We start from the raw sequence: 25,229 nt of genomic DNA, 5'->3' as shown, positions 1-25,229 counted from the left end.
TAAAGTGCAATAAAATATATATATATATATATATATATATATATATATTTAAAAAAAGAAATTACCTTAATAATCCATATTTTTAAAATACAGAGAAATAAAGGAAAGAAGCAGAAGAGGAACATTTCAGGAATGAAAGAAAGATTCACAGTATCTGATTACAGGCTGAACACAGCTAGAATAGCAAAGGGAGAAAGTTTCCAGAACAGACAATTACATAATTTAAAATACCACCAAATGACAACAAGGTCACAAAAGGAAATATAGTATGGACAGGTAATTTTTAAAAGTTAATTCAGGACCTGTGAAAATTCATGTATCTACAAGGGGATCTACATGAATAATCAGACCTGTTAGAAGTGTGAACCTGGCAACATAGTGAAACCCCTTCTCTACTAAAAATATAAAACTTAGCCGGGTGTGGTTGTGCACACCTGTAATCCCAGCTACTCAGGAGGCTGAGGCAGGAGAACTGCTTGAACCTGGGAGGTGGAGGTTGCAGTAAGCCAAGATCGCGCCACTGCACTCCAGCCTGGGCAACAGAGAGAGACTCCCTCCCAAGGAAGGAAGGAAGGAGGGAAGGAGGAAGGGAGAGAGGTAGGGAGGTAGGGAGGGAGGGAGAGAGGGAGAGAGGGAGAGAAAGGACACGGAGGGAGGGAGGGAGGGAGGGAGGGAGGGAGGGAGGGAGGGAATGAATTTCAACCTAGTTAAGACTAACAAACCTGTGAGTCATCTGCATTTAGAGAATGGCTGAACTAATAAAACAAAGTATAAATCTACTTAAAGAAACATACGTTTAAATGGTAGATGGAAGAGAGCTTCATAATAATAAAGAGCAGGCTTTAATACCCCATTTCTCTTTCACTTTGTTTTTAAAAGGTCAGTAAACAGACTGAGAAATTCAACTATTTTTAAATGAGCTGACCAAGTCACCCAAGTAAAAAAGAGGCAGAATCAAGATTAGAACCCAGGGCTTCAAAATATTTCCACTACAAAATCTTGTCCAAAATGATTACTGGTATAAAATAACTGGCTGGAACTTCATGGTGTCCATATATCAAAATTTTAGTCAAGTCTTTAGTTTAATTGGGTCAGGGGATTCCATTTGTCTAGACTGCCCAAAGTTTCTGGAGATCCATCAAACCAATGCTTATAATATTATATATTATAATATACGTAACAACAACTAGATGTTTTATGAAATTTATACTTGTTTTGTCCTTGGAATCTTAAAAGTGTAAACTTTATTGAAGACTATCCTAGTCCTTGAAAGATAAGAAGCATAAGGCGACTGATAATAAATGAAACAATAAAGATGAATTGAAGACTAATGAAGTTCCAAAGACTGTTCACAATGGCAACAGGCTGGAAAGATCTGATAATAATAAATTCCAAACTGCCTAAGAATAAAAATTACTGCCTCAGGTCAGCTTTCATAAAGCTGAATTCAATTTGAAACAAAATTAAACACGGCACATTATATACAAGTGAACAAATCAATATTTTCACAAGTCTTTTTCTAAAATAATTAAACACAGATATTAAAAAATATTTCCAACATACCCTAACTTTACAATGCGATAAGAGTCCCCACATTGGCTGTGCACAGGCCTCAAGTTCAGCAGCAAAGGCAGCATAGTAGGTCTGAGACTCAAATTCCACATGTTCATTTAGTTCTCGCTTGTTTAAGTTCATACCTTGCAAAAATTAAAGCAGATTTAAACCTTGTCAAATGGAAGCACACATTCAGATTAAATATCAAATACATTTAGCAGTCCCAAACACATTTTATGCACACAAATGGCATTACTGACACAGTACATATAGAAATAATTACTAAAAACAAAACAAACTAGTCCTTTCAGAATTTTTTACAATCTGTTTTCTTAGAAATATTTTATGAATTGTCTCATATAACAAATTCAACACCTTTTAATAAGAAAGTCAAAACAATTTTGTTAGTTGAAAGTTTTGTGTGTTATAAATCTTTCTCAGAAAATAGAATTCACATTTCTATATTAAGGGTTACAAATGCTTCAAAGCCAAGCACAGTGGCTAATGCATGTAATCCCAGTACTTTGGGACACCGAGGCAAATGGATTGGTTGAGCCCAGGAGTTCTAGACCAGCCTGGGCAACACAGTGAGATCCTGTCTCTGTTACAAATAAAAAAATCCAGTTAAATATACTCCTGTTTCTTTTCCAATCATTTGACATTTTTCCTAACTCCTTGGTATGTTTTATAAACAATTTATCAAAGTACTTACAAACACCAATTAAAATAATGAGACATTTCTTTTTTTATTTTTTATTTTTGTATAAGCAATCCCTTTATTCCATAACCTAGCCAGCATCTGTTACTTTTTTACCATATATATATATATATATATATATATATATATATATATTTATATTTTGTGCCTTAAGTTCTGGGGTGCATGTACAGATCGTCCAGGATTGTTACATAGGTATACACATGCCATGGTGGTTTGCTGCATCCATGCCCCCATCATCTACACTAGGTGTTTCTCCTAATGCTATGCCTCCTCAATTCCCCCACCCCCTGCTAACCCTCCCCAATACCCCTCAACCCTCAATAGGCCCTGCTATGTGATGTTCCCCTCCCTATGTCCACGTGTTCTCATTGTTCAACACCCACTTATGAGTGAAAACATGAGGCGTCTGGTTTTCCGTTCGTCAGTTTGCTGAGAATGATGGTTTCCAGCTTCAACCATGTCCCTGCAAAGGACATGAACTCATCCTTTTTATGGCTACATAGTATTCCATGGTGTATATGTGCCATATTTTCTTTATCCAAAATATTAATTAAAAAATAAAAACACTGACAATATCAAAAAGAAATTTTTGTTTTTAATATTCCAGAAGTTAATTTTTTGTAGTCAGATTTATCATTCTTTTATGTCTTGCTTAATTGCTCTTGTGCCTTCCTCTAACTCAATTCTGACCTATCTTTTCTTTGTATTTCTAGTTGTTTTTTAAGCATATAATCCTTGTCTGTCTAAATTTTACTTTTGTAAATCTTATTTTTTTCTGTTAAAAAAATAAAACAAAATAATGAGACATTTCATGTGTAGCCTGAATGATGTGCTATTGTATTTTAATCAATATTTAATAATTTAGCATTAGGAATTTTGTAAACCAAAAAATTAACGAAGGGGTAAAATTCATACCTTGAAAGAAAGATACAAAGTTCATCCATGTAACTAACAAACCATGATCCTCCAAAAATCTCTTTGCCACACTTTGATGAGAAAGAATATTAATAAAATCACTAACAAGAGGCCAGTAAGTGTTATTCTTCAGTAATGCTTCTCCACAGTTTACCACCACATGTAAACTATTTTCTTCATCTAAAAAAGACACATCCCAAAAATTGCATAAGGTTTTTTTAAAAAGCTTAGCCAATGATACAGAATATATACACTTTAGAATCAGATATGCCTAAATTCAAACCCAAGCATTCCATTTAATATCTATACAGCTTTAAGCACAATATTTACACTCTCTGAATCAATTTCCTCATCTATAAAGTGGAAAATAAAAATGCCCATCTTAAAAGAATTACATGAAGCATTAATAGAAAGCGCTTAACACATCGTTATAATTATTATCACACATCCAATATATGACATGATACTGAGGTAGTTTATTTTCTTGATTCTAATTTTCTTGATTCTAATGATATAATGCAGTATTTTCTCTTCCAATCAATTTTACCCCTACATTAATCTCATTTCATCTTATCAATCAAATCTGTATGATTTCTAGAGATGTACATTTAGTTGCTTTCTTCTATTCAAAAACTATCTCAATACAATTTTTAGCAAAAAATATTTCAAAGATAAAAGAAAAAAACACGTAAAAAAAAGAGAAAAAAAGACCACAGATTTCTTAGGCCTTAAAAAAAAATCCTCAAAATTTAAATACATCATTGGGGTGGTGGGGGGATAGGCTTCTACAAAATCTTTATCATTAAAAATTGTTAGTATATATACATTAGCTCTCTTTAACCTATTTCAACTTCACTGACTCACTGTACTAAGGAGTTTCCATTCCCACCGTAAAACATATTAATACCCATAATATATGGAATATTCAAGGCCAGCAACTCATTCTCTGTACACAAGCTGAGACATATGGCTACCTAGTGTCAATTTTTGCTCCTATTCATGCTAATTGTTCTTTTTATCATAATCATACAATTTAAATCAAAAATATATGAACTAATGACATGTGAAAGCACAGAGAGGTATTACAAAAAGTGAATCACATGCTTTTGAGAGAGAATAAAAATAAGTGCCAGGGAAAAAAGCTAAAAAACCTTGAGACAGAAAAATCATAAAAGCCTCTAAGTATTTTACACTCAGATTTATATTCTAACTCTATTTTAAAGAGGCTAAAATTGGAATCCACAGATGATGCTTTATAGATGTGCTATTTATAAAAAAGATGAGCGAGAACTCCAGTCAAGAAAACCACATCCTGAAAATGCTTCACCCAAAGTTAAAAGATTGCAGAATGAACACATAGTTCTGTTTTAAGTTAAAATACAACGTTTAAGGTATACATCTTTTTTTTTTTTTTTTTTTCAACGATGGGGATCTCCCTATGTTGCCCAGGATGGACTCAAACTCCTGGGCTCAAGCAATCCTCCCACTTCAGCCTCCTCAGTAGCTGGATTACAGGTGTATGCCACCACACCTGGCTCATATTTTTTAAATGATTCCTCACTTTAACCACCTTATTCATCTACCTACCTACCTGTCATACTCATCAGTCAGGAGTACCTCTAGGGCACTTTTAATTTCCAGACTTAGGTTTCAGTCCATAGAATTATTTTACCAAATATTAAACAAGTTTAACAATAGCTAAGAACAGGACCCACTAAAGTTAAGTATACTCTTTTTCAGTACTTCTCAATGGATGACAGAGGGTCTAATTCAATGAGGAAGTACGATTAGGGACTTTTTACACATTATTAATACCAACCCCTGAGATTCTGAAAAGCAACCCCCTTGACTGACAACTACTGAGCTAGTGAGCCATTGATATTGATGTGAGAGTGCTAAGGGATGCTGGGAATTTTTCAGTTAAAAATTGAAAATCACTGTTCTATTTAATTGAAACCAGAGGATGAATACGCAGAATATAATTAATCAAACTTGCTATTTTCCTGACACTGCTTAAATACTACTGTTCTTGTGAAAAATGTCTTGGAATCATTAATGAAATAAAATGATTAGCACTTCTATTTTTACTCAAACTGGTACTTTCCTCATTACAGATTTAAAGAGCAATGATTCAGTGTTAAATTCAGTCATCAACAAATATTTATTGAGCACCTATTGGTCAGGTTTTCAACTAATCACTGAGAATAAAGTGGTAAATAAATCAAGATTCAGATGATCTCTGTCTTCATGGAGATTAACATCTAAGAAGGCAGAGTGTGATAAGGGCTGTAATAGGAAAAGTACAGGGAGTCATAAGAACAAATAAAACTAGACTACAATTCAAAAAAAGACTTGGCCAGGCGCAGTAACTCACACCTGTAATCCCAGCCCTTTGGGAGGCCAAGGTGGGCAGATCACCTGAGGTCAGGAGTTTGAGACCAGCCTGGCCAACATGGCAAAACCTGATCTCCACTAAAAACACAAAAAAATTAGCCAGGCTACTCAGGAGGCTGAGGCAAGAGAATCACTTGAACCCAGAAGGTGGAGGTTGCAGTGAGCCAAGATTGTGCCACTGCACTCTAGCCTAGGTGACACAGCAAGACTCCATCTCAAAAAAAAAAAAGAAAAAGAAAAGACTCTTCTGAGAAAGTGAAGTTTAAACTGAGGCCTATAAAACAAAGCAGGAATTTGGATTAAGCAGATAAACTAATGAGGGTGGAGCAGATGGTGCTATAGGTAGAGGGAGCAGTACATAAGAAAAAGAATCACTTGGAGAAAGAATGCAGAGGATGCATGGTACAAATGAGGCTATAGGGTATTATAAATCAGTGTCAGGAGTTTAGAGTCCACATGAAAAGAATGGCAAGCCAGTAGGGGGTTTTAAGAGGGAGAACATTATAGAAGTGTAATGTGCAAAGTGACTGAAGGAGAGCAGCAACAACCAGAGATAAGGGGCCTAGAGATGGCCATGACCTGAACTATGGTGGTGGCATAAAGATGCAGTGATGAAGAGCCTATGTAAAGATATTCAGAAGATTTGAAGGACAGAGTTGGTAACGCCTACTGTATCTGCAAGGAGTAAAAAGAAGTCAAAGACGACTCCTAGGTTTTGGGGCTGCATAACTGTTTAGATGGTTATTAGACAGTGGAAGCAAAACACATACTCACGTGCTCATGTACACACACATACACACAGGATAATGTAAAAGAAGCCAGATTAACAGAGTGATAATGAGTCTTTGCTGTAGACAATGTATATCTGAGGTGTTTACAGATATCCAAACAATATGGTTCAATAAGTAGTCTGATATGCAGGGCGGAAAGGCAATCTAGGATTATGAGCATCTACAGATATGCCTATGTTGTGCAATACATGGTTTTAGATTCCGTTTTATACAGACTGTTTCAAAAGACAAATTCTAACATTTCTAGAACATGGAAAATTATGAGCTATGTTTGGAACCACAAAGCATATGGTATAAAATTTAATTTTATAAAAAAGTATAAAATTGAATATAAAAAAGCAAATTCTCATTGTATCAACTCCTGTATTTATTAAAAGTATAAATAAAATTTTTAAATACCATCTAACAACAATTCAAGCCAAGGCTAGACAGAAGCTGCTAAAAAATAAAAAGAAAGTACAGAGATTCTGTTGTAATATCTGTGGCTAGTTATGGTTAGCTTTAACATAGTTAAAGCCTGTCCTAATACTCAGTGTAAAAATGGGAAAAGCTTACGATACTTTTAGAAAAGCAGCATTTATATATATAAAATGTTTTATGCTACCACTGAAAGAGGAAAAAAATAGTATGGCAAAGTTTGAAGGCTTCTAAAGATAGTTTCAGACCTTGGCTGGAAATAATTTACTGCTAAAAAAAATACACGTATATTTAAAGATCTTAACAATCTCTACTTCAGCTTGTTGAAAATGCAATTGGTATAAGAATTTCCAGAAAAGGCTAACTGCATTAGAAACATATGTAAAAAGCAACTGATACCATATAATATGATTTCAGAAAAAATGCGAAAAGTGTAAAAAGCAGAGACGCTAGGACAAAGTGCTAAGAAATACCAACATTGACAAGACAAGTAGAGAAGACAGTTGGGCCACAGAAAGAGAATCAACAGTATGAAATGCTATTGAAAATCAAGCACCATAAACTCTAAAGTATGACCACAGGCTTCCTCAACGTGTAGTTTATAAAAAGGGTAACCATAAAATTTATGTTATAAACTGGGACACTTTTGAGCGTAAAAGGAATTGTATTAATAACTATGTCAGACTAATAGGCATAACTTAAGGCTGTTCTGGGAAAACTAGGACATATGGCTACGTGAGTCATGGACAATTTTGTAGAGAACAATTTCAGTAGAACGATGGGAGTGAACAATAGAATGAGGTAGGTTAATGAGTGACTTGTAGGTAAGGATATGAATATAAAAACTCAGGAAAGCTAGCTATTTAAAAAAAAATGGGAGGCAGACTTAGACACATCTTTTTCCCAAACATTAAATGTAAACCATAGGTAATAAGCACAGCTAAATCACCTAGTGAACAAAACAGACTCCAGATTCTTTTAAAAGAACAGGTACTTCTAAATTATGTTTTCTCAATTATGAATTTAAAACACCATTTCTGTGAAAAGTCTTTCCTTAAATATGTAATTCTATATAAGAATATCATTGATACAGCTGAATGACAATAGATACTATTTCAAAAAGGAAAAAAGAAAAAGCAATATATGTTGATCAATCTCTAGGAAAGAAAAGGTCATGTTACATGAAGTTAGTAAAACTATAACATAAGGTACCTTTTAAATTTTCCTTTAAAAAGTAAGAAGTAGATTGTTTAATGTAAATAATGTATTATGCTCACACTATACCTACAATGGGAAGGCAGAGTCACAAAGTAGGTAAGAAGGAGTACGGGCTTTGAAGTTAGACAGCCTGGCCTTATCGCTCAGAGCTGTGTAAGATCACAGATCACTGACTTCAACTCCCTATGTCTCAGTGGCCTTGTCTATAAAATGGAGATGACAATATCTTCAAAGAATTATTGATGGTTAAATGACATAATGCATATGAAGAACTGAGAAAAGATTCTAGCATATAGTTGAGTACTCTAGAGATAGTAACTATCATAATTAGCTAGCTATTATATATAACGCATTATGCCTTGCACTGAGTTCATATCAATTTTCAGGACATCGTGTCACATCTGAGAACAGACAGATTATCAGTATAAGGAGAAAAGAGAAGCTGATATGCACAAAGAGGCAACAGTGAAACAAAGCAAGGCTCAACTATAAGATTTCTCCTCCTCAGAAAATGGAGAGGTCCTACGATTTAATTAATCTGAAGTATTGTTTGTTGTTAAAGTTTAGCTCCTCGTGCCACCAAGTAAAGACACATCCTATCAAAGTGACACTGGCTGTGTAAACATTAATAATAATAAGAGTCCTGACATTAGGAGCCATGAAATCCTTCTTAACTCTGTCATTTGCTAGCTGTATAATCTATGGCAAATTGCTTCATTTTCCTAAGCCTCAATGTACTCATCTTTAAAGCAAGGATAATAATAATAATGCCAATCTCTGAGAGTTGCTCAGAAGCTTAATTGAAACAATATATGAATAGTATTCAACACAGTACCTGGTACATAGCAAATATTTAAATAATATATATTACTGGCTGGGCATGGTGTCTCATACCTGTAATCCCAGCACTTTGGGAGGCTGAGGCAGGCAGATCACCTGAGGTCAGGAGTTCAAGACTAGCCCGAGAATCATGGCAAAAAAATTACTACTAAAAATACAAAAATTATCCAGATGTGGTGATGCATGCCTTTAATCATAGCTATTCAGGAGGCTAGGCAGAAGAACTGCTTGAACTAAACCCAGGAGGCGAAGGTTGCAGCGAGCCAGGATCACACCACTGCACTCCAGCCTGGGGGACAGAGCAAGACTCTGTCTCAAAAAATAATAATAATTTTGTGTATGTGTAGATATATAATATAATATATATATATACATATATATAATATATATATATAATTTAAGGGAGGTGAAGTTAAGATGAATGACCGTAGAGAAATGAGAACAGTAAGAGGTATAGAAACATTATGGCAGATTGAAGGCTATCAACCACATAGTGGGCACAAAAGAAGAATATAAGTTCCCACTAAGGGAGTAGAGAAAAGGCAAGATTTATTCCAATTTTTAAGTTATAAAAGAATAAGCATGTAAAAATATCTAAGACCGATAGCAACAAATCTATGATTAAAAACAGAAACATGTCTAATAAGGAAATGACTAAATTATGGTATAGCCATGATATTAATACCTGCACTTTAAAAAGTATTAAAATGCATGTTTTTGACATGTACACTATGGCAACGTTTTTTTAAGTATTTATTGTATCTATAAATATAGTCATCACACAAAAAGAAAAGAAATACAGCAAAATGCTAACAACAGGTATTTGTGAATAACAAAACTATAAGTGCTTTTAACTTTTTCTTTAAACTTCACTGAAAATTTTCAAAAATGTTTGCAACAAATCTATATTTTATAATTTTTTTAAACAAGATGTTTTCAAGACTAGTTATACAAAGTTCACTAATAATACTAGAATAATATTAACTATACTAAGTTTTATTAGTAATTAGTAATATTACTAATAAGTATACTAAGCACACTAATAATACTAGAATCATTACACTGATAATAGAACTAGTGAATATAATTCTGAGTTACCTTGTAGCTCACTTTTAATAAGGCAACTTTCCATCATGTATAATAGCACAGTGACCATAATATCCAGCAGCTGACATTCTTCTGTTACCTGTCTGGCTAGCTCCTCATTGCTGAACAACTGAACACTAATATGCACAATTCTGTTAGACATTGTGTCTGATTCATGACTTTTCTTCAGTGTTTTCATAATGAAAGCATAATGCTGAACAAAAGTTTTTGTAAAAGCAACCTGTAAACATTTTAATAGAAAAAACACATTAGTTTTAATTTTTAATTTAAAACCATTTTCAATATATCATATTAACATTTTACAGCTATTCCTAATTTATAATAATGCCCAAGGTAACAAAAAAAATAATCTCAATGGTGAGGGTAGTCTTTCGCTTTTTTTTTTGGAACATTTGCAAAATATTCTGATGGCTAAAGAAAAAAAAATTTTTTTTTTTTTTTCTGAGATGGAGTCTTGCTCTGTCACCCAGGATGGAATGCAGTGGTGCAATCTCAGCTCACTACAACCTCTGCCAACCTCGCCTCCCAGGTTTCAAGCAAGTCTCCTGCCTCAGCCTCCTGAGTAGCTGGGATTACAGCCAAGGACCACCATGCCTGGCTAATTTTTGTATTCTAGCAGATACGAGGCTTCACCATGTTGGCCAGGCTGGTCTTGAACTCTTGACCTTGTGATTTGCATGCCTTGGCCTCCCAAAGTGCTGGGATTACAAGTGTAAGCCACCACTCCCACTCCAGTTTAAAAAATTGTTAAGACATTTTAAATTATTAAAATTGTAATAATAAATGCTGTGGTTTAAAACACAAGATATACTTTACTCACAAATGTATCAATTTACTGAGGTTAAAGTATGTAACTCTGTTCTGTGCTACCTACTTTAACAACAAAATCTAATAAAGTCTCAGCTATAAACTATTACAGAGGATTTAATATAACTAAATAAGTGAATCAATGTGATTATTTCAAAACAAATACCTTCTCCTTTTTGATCTGAAAGCTGACCACTAATCTGACTAAATGATCTGCAGGAGTATTTATTCTTACTTTTTTATTTATTAATTTTTTTGGAGACCAAGTCTCACTCTGTCGCCCAGGTTGGAGTCCAGTGGCACGATCCCAGCTCACAGCTCAATGCAACTTCTGCCTCCCAGGTTTAAGCAATTCTCCTGCCTCGGCCTTCCAAGTAGCTAGAATTACAGGCATGCACCACCACGCCCAGCTAATTTTGTATATTTAGTAGAGACAGGGTTTCACTATGTTAACCAGGCCAATCTTAAACTCCCAACCCCTGATGATCCGCCCACCTTGGCCTCTCAAAGTGCTGGGATTGCAGGAGTGAGCCACCACACCCGGCCATACCTATTTTTACTCTTATTTCCTTTCTGTGTAACATGTACATTTTCTGTTGTTGTTGTTTTTTTAATAGATATAAAGATACACAAAACAATGACACTAGTAAAGTGTCTCTCCTAACCTATAACATAAAAATTACAGCATGGTTTATTTTCTTTTTTTTTTAATACGCTGAGCTTTGTCACTTTGCCATAACCACATGATGGTAACATGTGGGTTCTGACTCCCTGGAACTAGAAACTTCACTTACCAACATTTGTATATGAGTCAATAACTGCTCTCTCTTTAGCTGTGGTGACCAAAAACTATTCAACCCATGCTTTTCCCAGCCTAACCTCACAATCTAATTTCAATTGTTCCCATTAAACCCTCTCATAGCACCTTGTAGTCTTCTTCAAAGGATTTAGAACAATTTGTAACTACATATTTATTTCTCTTAAAAAAAAAAAAAAATGGTGTTTTCAACGTTTGTTCCCCAGCATTCCCTCCAGACAAAGTTCCATGCAGAAAAGCAATCCTTTGGAATTCTGCTCAGTAATGCTGCTTTGCCACAAAGCTCAGACACTGTGCCTTTTGTGCAGAACCTGTGTTAGCAAGGGAAGAAGCTACTGCTTGTTTATAGTGTAATATCAACCCCCACCTGAGAAATATATCCAAAAAAGATTTAGTAATGAAAAGGCAAAGAAAAAAAGCTAATTTAGAAAAGCAGGAAAATATATAGATACCTTATACTCTTGATCTGGAAGCATGTTGAGTAAGAAAGTTACCATCTTTTGGGGGAATTCATATTTTATAGTCCAAAACAATAGTTCTTCTAGGAAGCTTTTATGTTTCAAAACATCCATTATGGATTGATCTGCACAAGAAAAATGAAATTTATCAGTTTATGATTGAAGTTGCTCATCTCATTTAAACCTTATATAACTAATAACACATAAACCATATGTGAGTGTATCTAAAAATTAAAAATATGCCTTCAGTAATGCAATAATATTGACAAGCTAGATTTCTACAATGTACACAGTATATAAGAAAAAATTTAATGCTTATCTTTTAATATAGAGCAGGAAGTGGAAAAATGAAGGGTAGAATGGATGCCCTTTTAAAATAAAAGTATTCAGTGGAAGATAGCATTATCTACTGGAAAGTCTAAGGCCAAGTGCCACTTCTTGAGGGCCAGTTGGTCTCTTGCAAAGCTCTGCATTCTTGCCAAGCTTAGTCAACAGAAGGTCTCAAGAGGTGTATGATGAACTAGTAATTTGAATACTTTCACTGTCTCTTTCTCTCACTAATTTCTTCCCCTGCAAATGAATTAGAAAATTCTGACTATTAATCTGTGTCAGAGGAAATGATCTTAAGTTACTGTTCCAGATCATCAGCTCTACCACAAAGATATCAAGAGGATACAAGAAGTGTCAACCATGAATGTACTGGCTCCAGTGACACTGCTTAAGCAGGGACCGGACTTAGATGAGAAACCGGAAAAAACAGTATCTCACATGCATCAAAATCCTCAGGTACAGCCCTAACTATTTCACTGTTTGAAGTATCCTGCAGGATAACCTTGTAGAGTTTCTTTTCAATTAACACTACCCCAGCTTTATACTTCTAGTATTGAATAATGTGTTCATCCCACATCTCCCCAGGTAGTGGGTCTAAATGAATAACAATAAGCTCAACATGTCATCACTTTTTATAAAACACTAAGTTTACTAAGGCTTGAATCAGTCCTTATTTTATTATTTTTTGAGATGGAGTCTCGCTCTGTCACCATGCTGGAGTGTAGTAGCACGATACCAGCTCACTGCAACCTCCGTCTCCTGGCTTCAAACAATTCTCCTGCCTCAGCCTCCCGAGCAGCTGGGACTACAGGTGTGCGCCACCATGCCCAGGTAATTTTTGTACTTTTAGTAGAGATGGGGTTTCACCATGTTGGCCAGGATGGTCTCAATGTCTTGACCTCATGATCCTCCCGCCACAGGCTCCGAAAGTGCTGGGGTTATAGGCGTGAGCCACTGCACCCGGCCCAATCAGTCCTTGTTAGATAAACCTTAACACAGTTTTTTAATTAATAACTAAAGAAAAAATGACATCAAAATATCCTATATATTCTGAAGTTATTATATCTAAAGAGAGGCAAACTCTATAGTTTCCAACTACAACTCCCTAATTCCATTTCAGTGATGACCTAAGTGATATATAGTAGTGGTTAACATATAAAGACAAGTACACTATACATGCTTTTTTTTTAGAGTCAGGGACTCATTCTGAGGCCAGAGTGCAGTGGCACAATCATAGCTCACCGCAGCCTCAAACTCCTTGGCTCAAGTGATCCTCCCACCTTATCCTCTTGAATAGCTAAAAAATAAATTAGCAGGGTGTGCAAGACCACACCCTGCTAATTTATTTTTTATTTTTTGTAAAGACAAGATCTTGCTGTGTTGCCCAGACTACATTTCTTTATTATTAGAAATTAAGTTATTATTTTCAAAATTCAGAATTTTCTACTTATAAAACAGAAGTCTATTCCTCCTGAAACAGATCACCTCCAGGGTATGACAATGATTTTAAAACAGAAAGAAACAAAGATAGCAAGAAATGAAGTAAAATACAGTCAAAAGACTCACTGACAGATTCAAAGACAAAAAATAATAAAAACAGAGCCCAAGAGAATCAGGTAGCAAGAATTTAAGATTTATAACTAAAAACTGTAATATAGGCTTGACACAGTGGCTCACGCCTGTAATCCCAGCACTTTGGGAGGCTGAGGTGGGCAGATGGCTTGAGCTCAAGTTTGAGACCAGCCTAGGCAACATGGTAAAATTCTGTCTCTAAAAAAAATACAAAAATTAGCCAGGTGTGGTGGCATGCACCCGTAGTCCCAACTACTCAGTAGGCTGAGGCAGGAGAATCACGTGAACCCAGGAGACAGAGGTTGCAGTGAGCCAAGATCATGCCACTGTATCCCAGCCTGAGTAACATAGTGAGACCCTGTCCTGAAAAAAGTAAGTAAGTTACAATCCACAGCACATTGCTGTACCTAATTTAATTCTCACAATCCACTTAACACAACATGACTGATAATTTCACAGACTACCAAAATAAAAACCCCCATTGGTAAGTGCTTCTTAATTACTCACAAAGCTGAACAAAACTAGTACTATTAATCATAGAATTCATAGTTATGACTGCAAGCTTGCACTAGCCATATGAAAAGCCTGAAGCCATCATAATTATTATTAGTCAAGCACTTAAAAAAATATATACATTAATGATGTTTTAAATCAATAAAACAACCTGAATATACCAGGAAAGCTGTGGCTTCTGCTAAAATAAGAATAGTTACAGTTATGCAGGATTCAATTTTTTAATCTGAAAAAAAAAAAAAAAAAAAAAACTCCAGCAATGTCTTCACTGTTGTTCTTAAAATAGGTGATGTCAGTCTCCCAAGATTTTAAAGCATATGTTATATACTTTATGTGTAATATTATGGAAATGTAATTAGAAATGCTTCTATTAGTTATGTTTGACTGTATATCTTTAAATATTGACATGACTTTTAACAATGTGTAAACTACCTTAAGTCAAACTATAAAAAGAGATTTCTGAAGAATCACGATGCAGTGTAATGCATGACTAAAGCAAAGGTTTTAATTAGGAGAGCAGAGTTTGGCCAGACATGGTGGCTCACACCTGTAATGCCAGCAGTTTGGGAGGCCGAGGAGGGTGGATCACAAGGTCAGGAGTTCAAGACCAGCCTGGCCAACATGGTGAAACCCTGTCTCTACTAAAAATACAGAAATTAGCCAGGTGTGGTAGCAGGCACCTATAAACCCAGCTACTTGGGAGACTGAGGCAGAGAACTGCTTGAACCCAGGAGCTGGAGGCTGCAGTACGCCAAGATCACACCACTGCACTCCAGCCTGGGCAACAGAGCAAGACTCTGTCTCAAAAAAAAGAAAAAAAAATAGCAGAGTTCAAGTTCTGCAACTCACTAGCTCAATAATCTTGGAATCTTGGACATGCAGTTAAAGCCCTCGAGGACTCAGTTTCTTCACCCTTAAAATGTAAGTTTAGAGAACAGGCAGTGATGAGGTTAGCATAGCGTCTGGCCTCTTCCTTGCCATTACATATTTTCTTTTCAGTGCACTTTCAAGCTGTTGAACAAAATTTTTACAAAAATTGAACCATTCCCTAAGCTTCAGATATCTTCAAAATAAGGTCAGTTTTTGAAAATACCTCGGGTTCTAATTCACAAAGCCATTCCTTCCATGTACGTACTTAAACTGAAAATGATAACTGATGAAGTCTTAAATCTCTATACTATTTCTTACCACTAAAGCAAGGAAGAGAAGGCACTCAATCCAAAACCACGTGTGAAAAAAGTTCAGGTATTTAAAAACAAATGAACAAAAAAACACTTCAACTTAAGTCCACACAAAAAATATCTTCAGTCAGAATGTGACCAGGCTGAAGGAAAACAATGACCTCCTATACCACAGCAGGTATTTTCTGGGCATCCCTAAAGCTTAAACTCAACTATGTGCCTAACAATTTCCAACTCAGATGTATCATGAGGACTCAGTTTGAGATTTGATAAGTTAAGGAGCCAGATGGTCATATGGGTTCCTAACTTCCTTCAGAGGTACAAGTTCTCTGCTGAGCCAGAAAAACGTGTGCATGTGTGCATCCTGGACTACAGATCAAATTCCACACTCTTTCCTAGCAACCCCCAAGTTAAATGCAGCAGCATAATAACTGAGACTTAGAAAAGGAAACTGCAACTCCAAGTACCTGCATGTTCCACCTTTCTAGGCAGTCCTAGATATTTTGCAAGATACACTTTATGGCAGAAGTAAGAAATTTCTTTTCATCAAAATAATATTTTAGCCTCTGGAGATTTTCTAAACAGACCACATGTTAAGATATGGAAATCCCTGGCAAAAATCCAAAGCACAGACTTGTCAACTAATCACAAGTATTCTAGAAAAGCTTTTAGTGACAGTCAAGTAAACACTGTGGTTAAAAGCTTAGGCTCTGGGATATGAATTAAGGATCTACCTGTCATTAGCCATAATCTCTAACATGTCACCATTTCTTCATTCATATAATGGTAATAACAATCAAACCTGCTTTATATGGTTACTTTGAGAATTAAATGAAAAAATGCATGTGAAGTGTTTAGTACTACATCTAACACATATAAAAGGTTCAATAAATATTATTCATTATTATTACTAACCTAGTCCCTCACTATAAAGCATATCTATACTACTTTCTCCTTTGAGTAAACATGTGAGTCCCTACTGAGCCTTTATTATGTGTTAAGTAGTATTTGTTCATTCCCATTGTGTGTGTGTGTGTGTGTGTGTGTGTGTGTGTCTGTCTGTCTGTCTATCTGTCTCTCACCATGTCTCCCTTGTCTTTTTCACTCTAGAAATTGCATACCCCAGATTATAAAAGGAACTAGGCCAAACTACAAATTCACAAAAATTGAAGCCAAATCAATTAATCAGTGAAAAACAATTCCTTATGGGAGGGGACTCAAATATGATAATGCATATTTTGTGATGAAAATAATGAACAAAATCCAACAGTCATCCCTTAACAATACTTTCTGCAAGACATATTAGATAAATCCAATAACGTAAGTCTCCCTTCAAACAGCTTTGATGTCAATACTGCTAGCCCATCAAGTATTCTTAGTGGTCAGGCATTTTTTAGAAGCATTTTATTCAAGGGGAAAAAAAACAATAAAAATACCTTTGGTACCACTGCTTAGTTTTACCCTCTTTCTCTTGCCCAGACCTTGACTACCATCCTGATCATCCTGAAGGAAAATAAAATTAGCATTATACACAGTCACATTCATAAATTTATATACTTTATAAATGTGTTTACAAATTACATTAAACACACAATATATGCATGCTTACATAATACTAATCAACATCTATGTATTTGCTATAAAATATATTTCAGTGCTGTTAATTTTGACTTAAAAATATAGTGAAATATCCCTCATATTAAAACACAAGAGCTCGTAAATATAATCTCTGCTCCTAATGGAAGACTCTTAAACACCCCAAAATGCCAAGGCAAAAATTTTCCTAACCTTGTAAATTAACATCAAATGCACAAAGAAGCTAAAGGGTGGAATGGGAGAGATTATTATAGGAAGGTAGGAGAGAAGAGAAGACTAAAACAATGAATAGAGGAAAGGCTTTGAGGAGTCTAAGACAAAATGAGTTGAGGAAATCAAATTTTGAAAAATAAGCATAACATTAGAAGTTGCAGTTGACACTTAAAAATAATAAAAACAAATTAAAATATGCTTAGAAAAAAAAATCCAAAAAGGAAATATAGACATTTCTGCTCAATGTAATATACACATTCTAGAAAAACTTTGCAGTAAAAATAATGCTTAATGTCGGGGTGGGGAGGGGGCAAGGGGTGGACACTCACAATCTTTTCAAGTTTATAACCAGAGAAGTAACAACATCAATAACTGGTACCCAGGGAAATCATTTGCATGCCCAGGCAAACATAAGTAACAACATCAATAACTGGTACCCAGGGAGATCATTTGCATGCCCAGGCAAACATCTTGTGGTGGTTTAAGGCTGTATCAGAGCATATTAACACTGTATAACAGAGTAAGAAGGCCAGCCAGCTACGACAATGCAAAGAAAGGAATCTGCCTGTTGTAAAACCAAGGTAAAAGTAGTGGTGCACCTCTTGGGGAGGAAGCCCTAGGTGTAGGTGCTCATTTCGGATTTTCTTAGTATAGTGCTAAAAAGACTCCTGCTGTCTTTGCAGGAGAGTTCAGTTTTTTCCTCTCCAGCTAAAGGTGATGATTCTACCTCACTATACCAGCTCTCCTAAACCAGGGAATGTTACATATGAATCAACAACTGCCACATTATACTGACATATTTTCCCTATTTTCCAAACACATATGAGCCAACTAATATTTATAAACAGGTGTGATAGTATTTGGCATATAGTCAGTTGTGCTAACAATGGTGCTGGTGGCAGGTTAGAACTGTAGTATAAAGATACTTTTCGTATAAAGATACTAAACTACAGTATTTAATATCTATGTATTCCAAGATACTTTTATCAATTAGCAGCCATCCAATCTCTAAAGCAGAAAAGTAGCCTCAGTTTTATGCTGTAGCTCTATTTACTGGTGCAGCTTCCTTGGCCTAAATCTAATAGCTTTAACTTCAGGTTTCCTTAAGTTCAGCATCAATCCTCAGGGCCATTCTCTGGGGTTTTCCAGAGCTATCACTTAGCTCAGTCATTCAGCATTTACTGGGCACTTCAATATGTCCTCTCGGTTAATCTCCACCTTTGCCAGGCCCTTCTGACCATACACCTGGCAACAGAACTGACAGTCAAACTACAATTTCCTCCTCTTCTGCCACTCTCAGCTTGCCGCTGGAGAAATGCACCAGAATTAAATATGAAGCCTTAAAAGACAGAAGACAGACTCAGGAATATAAGTATACAGGGCCCAGGGGGTTCAGAAATTTGAGATTTCAGCTAATAGTCATTTATGAAACTGGCTCTCCAACACCTGAGAGAAAAGGCAAACTTGGAAAAACATGTTATGTCCCAGGTTAGGATTATTCCATAATTTCAAATATAAACTTCCTATGAAAAGAATATCCTTGATCAAGGATGTTCACGGCAGTATGAAGTTTTATAAATGTCCTGGCTTTAAACACTTAAAGTACAGGTAGAATTTGTAAAGCGAAGGAGGGGAAAGTCATGCCACGAAGAGAATATAGCATAAGCAAAGGCAAAAGACAGAAGTCTGAAAATGCGGACCACTCAGTGGGCCTAAACATCATGGTAGATATCAAATACAGCTAGGAAGGGAGATTATCTGCATCTAAGCTTCTGGGAAAATGGGCACTCTTATATACCAACGGTGAGAATATACAGTAGTATAATTTCCCTGAATGGCAATATGGCAATCTTTAGAACGGAATTCCAGTTCTAGGAATTTAACACAAAGAATTAAACAGACAAGTCAATTGGGACTATATGCATACCTATTCATCACAATGTTATTTATAATGGTAAAAAAAAAAAAAAATGTCTTTGGTTCCCAATAAAAGATGATTAGGTAAATAAATAATAGCAAACTCATACCATACAAAGAAAAACAATGCTGGAGCTCTATATTCATTGTGACCACACGGATGTTCAAAAATCATTATTATAAATGAGAAAAGCATGCTATTTAAAATAGCATATGCAGTATGAAATCATTTAAGTATTGATAATATTCACACATAAAATCTGTTAGTATTTTTATAGATGTTCAAATCTGTCATTTAAAAAATGACAAGTTATACAGAAGTATATATAGCATTAAACCATTAAAATATACATAAAATCTGTTAGAATGTCAGATGTTTTAAAGTCATAGCACAGATGAAAAATAATAAAAAAATTTTTAAAATAAAGAATGTCACATGTTTACAGTGAGTCACCACTAAGTGATAGAGATTTAGGTAATATTATCTTTTTCTTATTATTTATTTTCTATTTATTTAACAATAAATATGGATTGTAGTTTTAAGTTAATAAACATCTTTTTAAAATACAAGTCTGATTTCCAATACTACTTGCTCCAACAATAACTATATTATCAGTCATAAGTCCTACATTTTTATTTTTAGAAAGTATAATACCGTTAACAAACAGGAATCACTCTCAAGAGTGGGGAATTCAGGAATTAAGGAAAATGAAAACAAACACCTCTCATAACCACAATTTCCCAGCCCTCCAAATTCATGACATGGAGCTGAGGTTCATTTGTCCCTGAGGAAGCAGTATAGGAGCCTAAGAGAAGATGACGGTCCAACTGACAAGAGGAAATAAAGCAAATATAATCCCAACCCAGACAGCATTTACACAGCCCTCAGGAATACTTTTCAGGCCTTAAACGGTCCCTAAGCAGGGAAGTAGGCACCACTGCTGCATGTGTTTCAGGCACAAAATACGGACATAGGTCCAAATCATTTTGGAAAAGAAACAAGAAGACATGAGACAACAAAATCCAAGAAAAAGAGATTCAAACTCCCAATCTACAAAATCTACAGATGGTTTCTCAACCCAAATTAACCTTTCTTTTTTTTTTTGATGGATTTTCTAGAGAGATGAAAACAATGTGAGCTTCATAAAAAGAAGTCAGGTAAATTCACAGCTGGTTACAACAATACACAAAGAATATTAATACAGAACACACAGGGCTAGAAGGAATATTTAATATGTCACCTTATAAAAATAAAATTCAAAGACCCTAAAAGACTAGAATGATAAGATGAAACTTAAAGATTTATGTAAGCCCCTAAAATCAGACTGTTTGCTTTACGTTAACTTCACAAGTACAACGCTAGAAGGGAAATCTAACTTGTCAGCTGTAAGGTGGGGCCCAGAGGAAAATGCTAGGCATTTATTTTACCTCTGTGGCTCCTGCCAACAATTTAGGTAGCTGCTAAAAAAAATAACAAAAAGCTTTGGGCTTTAATGAAGACACAGCATGCCTATCAAAAGATGTCTCATCACTGTGCACTGAATCAGAACACAGATTTTAAAAGGGAATGAGTTTACCAGACAGATGAAAAGAAAGAACTATGCACAACAGAGAACACTGATATCTAAAGGTAAATATTTAAAACAGTGTCATATGGAAATAAAAATCTTTCTAGAGGGCAAAACAAGAAATATGTGAATGTTACAATATTTAGCACAAGATTGAGAAGAATTTAAATATTAGAGCTATCAAAGGAGTAAGCTGCCTCATAAACTAGGTAAGCTCCCTACGATTGGAGGTATTTATGGAGAGGCTTATCAACTGTCAGGAATGTTATAAAATCAATTCCTGCACTGGAAAAGAAATACATGAAATATTTCTAAAACCTTGCCCACCAACAGTTTATGTGATTCCCCACCCCACCCTCACTATTAATGTATTTTATGATACCAAATTAAAATTAAACCCTATGCCTCCAAAAGTAAAATTAACTTTTTTTCTTTTACCTGTTCATTTATGAAAAGTATCTCTAATTTTTTATTTCAATTGTCCTACTTTTGCTATTATTTTTGGAAATAATAATCCAAATGATTCACTTGGATTGTGTCTTGAATAAAGAAAAGAATATTCAAAGCATATCTACACAGTAACTTATTTTATTTTGAAAAATGATTACTTCTCAATCATGTAAGAGTATACGGGAAAAAGACAAAAGTAAACAAGCAAAATTTACAAACAGTGATAATCTTTGGATGGTAAGGTTGAATGTAAATGTTTTCTTTTTGTTTTGTCTGTCTGCTTTGAGACAGACTATCCTTCTGTCACCCAGGCTGGAACGCAGTGGCCCAATGTCGGCTCGCTGCAATCTCTGCCTCCTGGGTTCAAGTGATTCTCCCACCTCAGCCTCTTGAATAGCTGGGATTACAGGCACCTGCCATCATGCCCAGCTAATTTTTGTATTTTCAGCAGAGACAGGGTTTCACCATGTTGGCCAGACTGGTCTCAAACTCCCAACCTCAGGTGATCCACCCGCCTCAGCCTCCAAAAGTGCTGGGATTACAGGTGTGAGCCACTGTGCCCAGCTTATGTTTTCTTTTTTATACCTTCTTCTATTTTTCAATTTTCCCACAAAGAACATTCATATTTTCATAGCTTCATAGGAGAAAAGTATCTTAAATGATTTCATTTTATATTAACAGCTAGGTACTTCAAAGTCACAGAGATTAAAGATCTGGCCACTACATACAGATAAATGGGCACTGCTTATGATTACAGCCACAGTGAATATAATCTTTCCTTGAAAAGTTATTTTTATCTAAAAGATACTATTCCCTGAGAAACTCTAACTAGACCCATTTACTTGTAGTATTAGAGATAATTTTAGTTTGAATTGAATTATCTGATGGTTATAAATTTAAACAAAAAAAGAATAAACATGAACTTAAATTTTAAAATATTTCATAAAGTATGCTCTTAATTTTGGGAGGGTTCCATACAAGACAAACAACGTTTTCCACTCTTACTTCATATGAGCTACACAAAAAAAAGAGTAAGTAGAAGCAGTATGAAGAATGTCAAGTGTATAAATAGCACTGCTCAGTACATAATGTTCTGTTACAGCAGGGACAAATATGGATACAGCAGGGACAAATATCGATACAACTTGCATGAATAAAATTAAAAAGACATAATACATATATCATTCAAATAAAACTTTCTGCAAATAAAACTCTTGCTGTTGTTACAGTTTCAAATCTGTTTCATTTTTTTGTTTGTTTTCAGACTGAGTTTCGCTCTTTTTGCCCAGGCTGGAGTGCAATGGCGTGATCTCGGCTCACTGGAACCTCCGCCTCGGAGGTTCAAGCAGAGAATTCTCCTGCCTCAGCCTACTGAGTAGCTGGGATTACAGGCATGTGCTACCATACCCAGCTACTTTTGTAATTTTAATAGAGACAGGGTTTCTCCATGTTGGTCAGGCTGGTCTCAAACTCCCGACCTCAAGTGATCCACCTGCCTCGGTCTCCCAAAGTGCTGGGATTACAGGTGTAAGCCACCACGCCTGGTCCATTTTTTAAAAGAGGTTGAATCAGATTACATCTAGAGTCTCTTCCAATTCCAACTTCTAACTTCAAACATCTTTTAACTGTTATAATTCCTACTCTATAGTAGTAATTAAAATGTTATTACCCTCTTATTCTCATCCTATCTTCCTTTATATATATATTACCTTACAAGAATATAATTTTGTAAAGGGTTTGCTTAATAATCCCATGGGCCTATAAGGTAATGGTGTAGAAACTCTAATCCTGAAACCATATCTAGCTCTTCACTAAATTTCAAATATAAACGCTAAAACAAGTATGTCATTTGTGCCTACAGTTGCAAATAAAATGCAACACAGCATTAAAATCCTTAATGAAATATTTAAATGGCATAAAATATTTATTTGTTCAAGAACATCTGTATGAGTACTCTTACTATATCATCCTCTTTCCATCTATCCTATCCCTTCATCTATTTTCACCTTAACCTATTCTATAGTCTTACATTTTGACAATTTTAATATATGTTTAAAAAATACTTTGAGAAGAACAAAAGTAAAGGTAAACTTTAACAATCACATTTATTTTTAAACGAGTTGATGGAAATTCTCATATTTCTCTCCAAATAAATCACACAAACTCTTGCTTATGATGCCTAGCCCCAATGGAATTTTTATTCCATGTCGGCCATTAGGCCTAATAAAATAATGTTTTCCATTAATAAATAAAAAACAAACCAGATTAAAACAGGATATACAACCCCAACAAGAGACTAACAGAAGAGTCGCATTAGTTTTATGGCCTCGTTATTAATTAAATTCAAATATATATTTTGTTCTTTAACCTACAATGAATAGAAGTAAAATTTTAGTATTTTTTTTTGCTTCACAAAGATAAAGGTCAACTCACTCTAAAATATCTTACAGGCCAGGTGCAGTGGCTCACAACTGTAACCTCAGCACTTTGGGAGGCCAAAGTGGGTGAATCACCTAAGATCAGGAGTTCAAGACCAGCCTTGCCAACATGGCACAACCCCAACGCCACTAAAATACAAAAATTGGCTGGGCGTGATGGTGTGCACCTGTAATCTCAGCTACTTGGGAGGCTGAGACAAGAGAATAGCTTGAACCCAGGAGGCAGGGGTTCAGTGAGCCGCGATCGCCCGACTGCACTCCAGCCTGGGCAACAGAGTAAGACTGTCTTAAAATAAATAAAGACAATAAAATAAAATATCTTACAATCTAAATATCAGCTTTTAGTCTCCTGATGTACAATAGTAACTATTATACTTAAGGAAAGCTTTGATTTTCATTAAAACTCTGTAACAGCCATTACTGGCTAAAGAGGCATTACATTATCAGTTGTAGCTTTTCTCAAAAGGTAGTGCCACTAAAATAGAAAGTTTATAATAAATTATTGGTACATTATTTAGCTATTATCACTACCCACTATTATTAGATATCAACTGAATCCAGGGAAAAGAATGGCTAATGTCACATCCTGGTTGTGGAAGTTTTAAAGCATGTTTACAAATTCTTTGACATTCTTCCCATCAAGAGGTGGGATCTATATCACCTCCCACTGAATGTGGGCATATTTTAGCAACTCATTTACAACTAAAAAGGATGAAGTGAAGTGACACTATGTTACTTCCAAGGCTAGCTCAGAAAAGTCTCTACAGCTTCTACTCTTGGGCTGTTGGTCTGGGAGAAGTGAGTCACTATGTAAGACGTCCAACTTGAGACCACCATGCTGGAGAAACCACATGTGGTCATACTGATCAACAGCCAGCTGAGTTCCCAGTGGACAGCCAGCAACGACCATCAGCCCTGTGAGTGAGCCATCTTAGATCTCCATCACAGTTTGAAGCCCTCTGATGACAGCTGCAGCCAACAACGAACTGCAACCACATATTAACCCAAAGTGAGAACTGTCCGGATGCCTTTCCCACGTTCCTAAGTCATAAAACTGTGAGCAAAATGAAATGGTAATTTTAAGACATAAAGCTTTGGGCAAATTTGCTGCATAGCAAATTTGTAATTAGTAATGACAATCACGGTTTATCCACTTTATAGAAAGAACACTTAGACTAGCAGACAGAACAACTAGTAAGCAGTTTCAACTCCACCACTAACTAAAGGGCATTTACCAGCCTTAGTGAATCAGTTAATTCTCTGGAATTCAGATTTTTCATTCACAAATAAGAAAGACAAAGTGGGCCGGGCGCGGTGGCTCAAGCCTGTAATCCCAGCACTTTGGGAGGCCGAGGCGGGTGGATCACGAGGTCAAGAGATCGAGACCATCCTGGTCAACATGGTGAAACCCC

At 35.5% G+C, this 25,229-nt stretch overlaps 1 protein-coding gene across 1 annotated transcript in view; it reads right to left on the bottom strand.

The window, feature by feature from the left end:
- The window catches only part of LOC108295256 (E3 ubiquitin-protein ligase UBR3-like), a 139,380-nt gene that overhangs the window by 67,811 nt on the left and 46,340 nt on the right, over positions 1-25,229 (bottom strand). The window contains exons 6-10 of the mRNA XM_017517324.2: positions 17,072-17,138; positions 12,034-12,164; positions 9,949-10,177; positions 3,191-3,370; positions 1,564-1,697 (exon numbers count right to left, since the gene is read on the bottom strand). Of these exons, the coding sequence (XP_017372813.1) occupies positions 1,564-1,697; positions 3,191-3,370; positions 9,949-10,177; positions 12,034-12,164; positions 17,072-17,138 (741 nt within the window). The remainder of the gene's footprint in view (positions 1-1,563; positions 1,698-3,190; positions 3,371-9,948; positions 10,178-12,033; positions 12,165-17,071; positions 17,139-25,229) is intronic.

The sequence above is a fragment of the Cebus imitator genome, unplaced genomic scaffold (assembly GCF_001604975.1).
Source record: "Cebus imitator isolate Cc_AM_T3 unplaced genomic scaffold, Cebus_imitator-1.0 Scaffold628, whole genome shotgun sequence".
Classification (NCBI taxonomy): domain Eukaryota; kingdom Metazoa; phylum Chordata; class Mammalia; order Primates; family Cebidae; genus Cebus; species Cebus imitator.
This window is presented reverse-complemented; position numbering and strand designations above follow the sequence as displayed.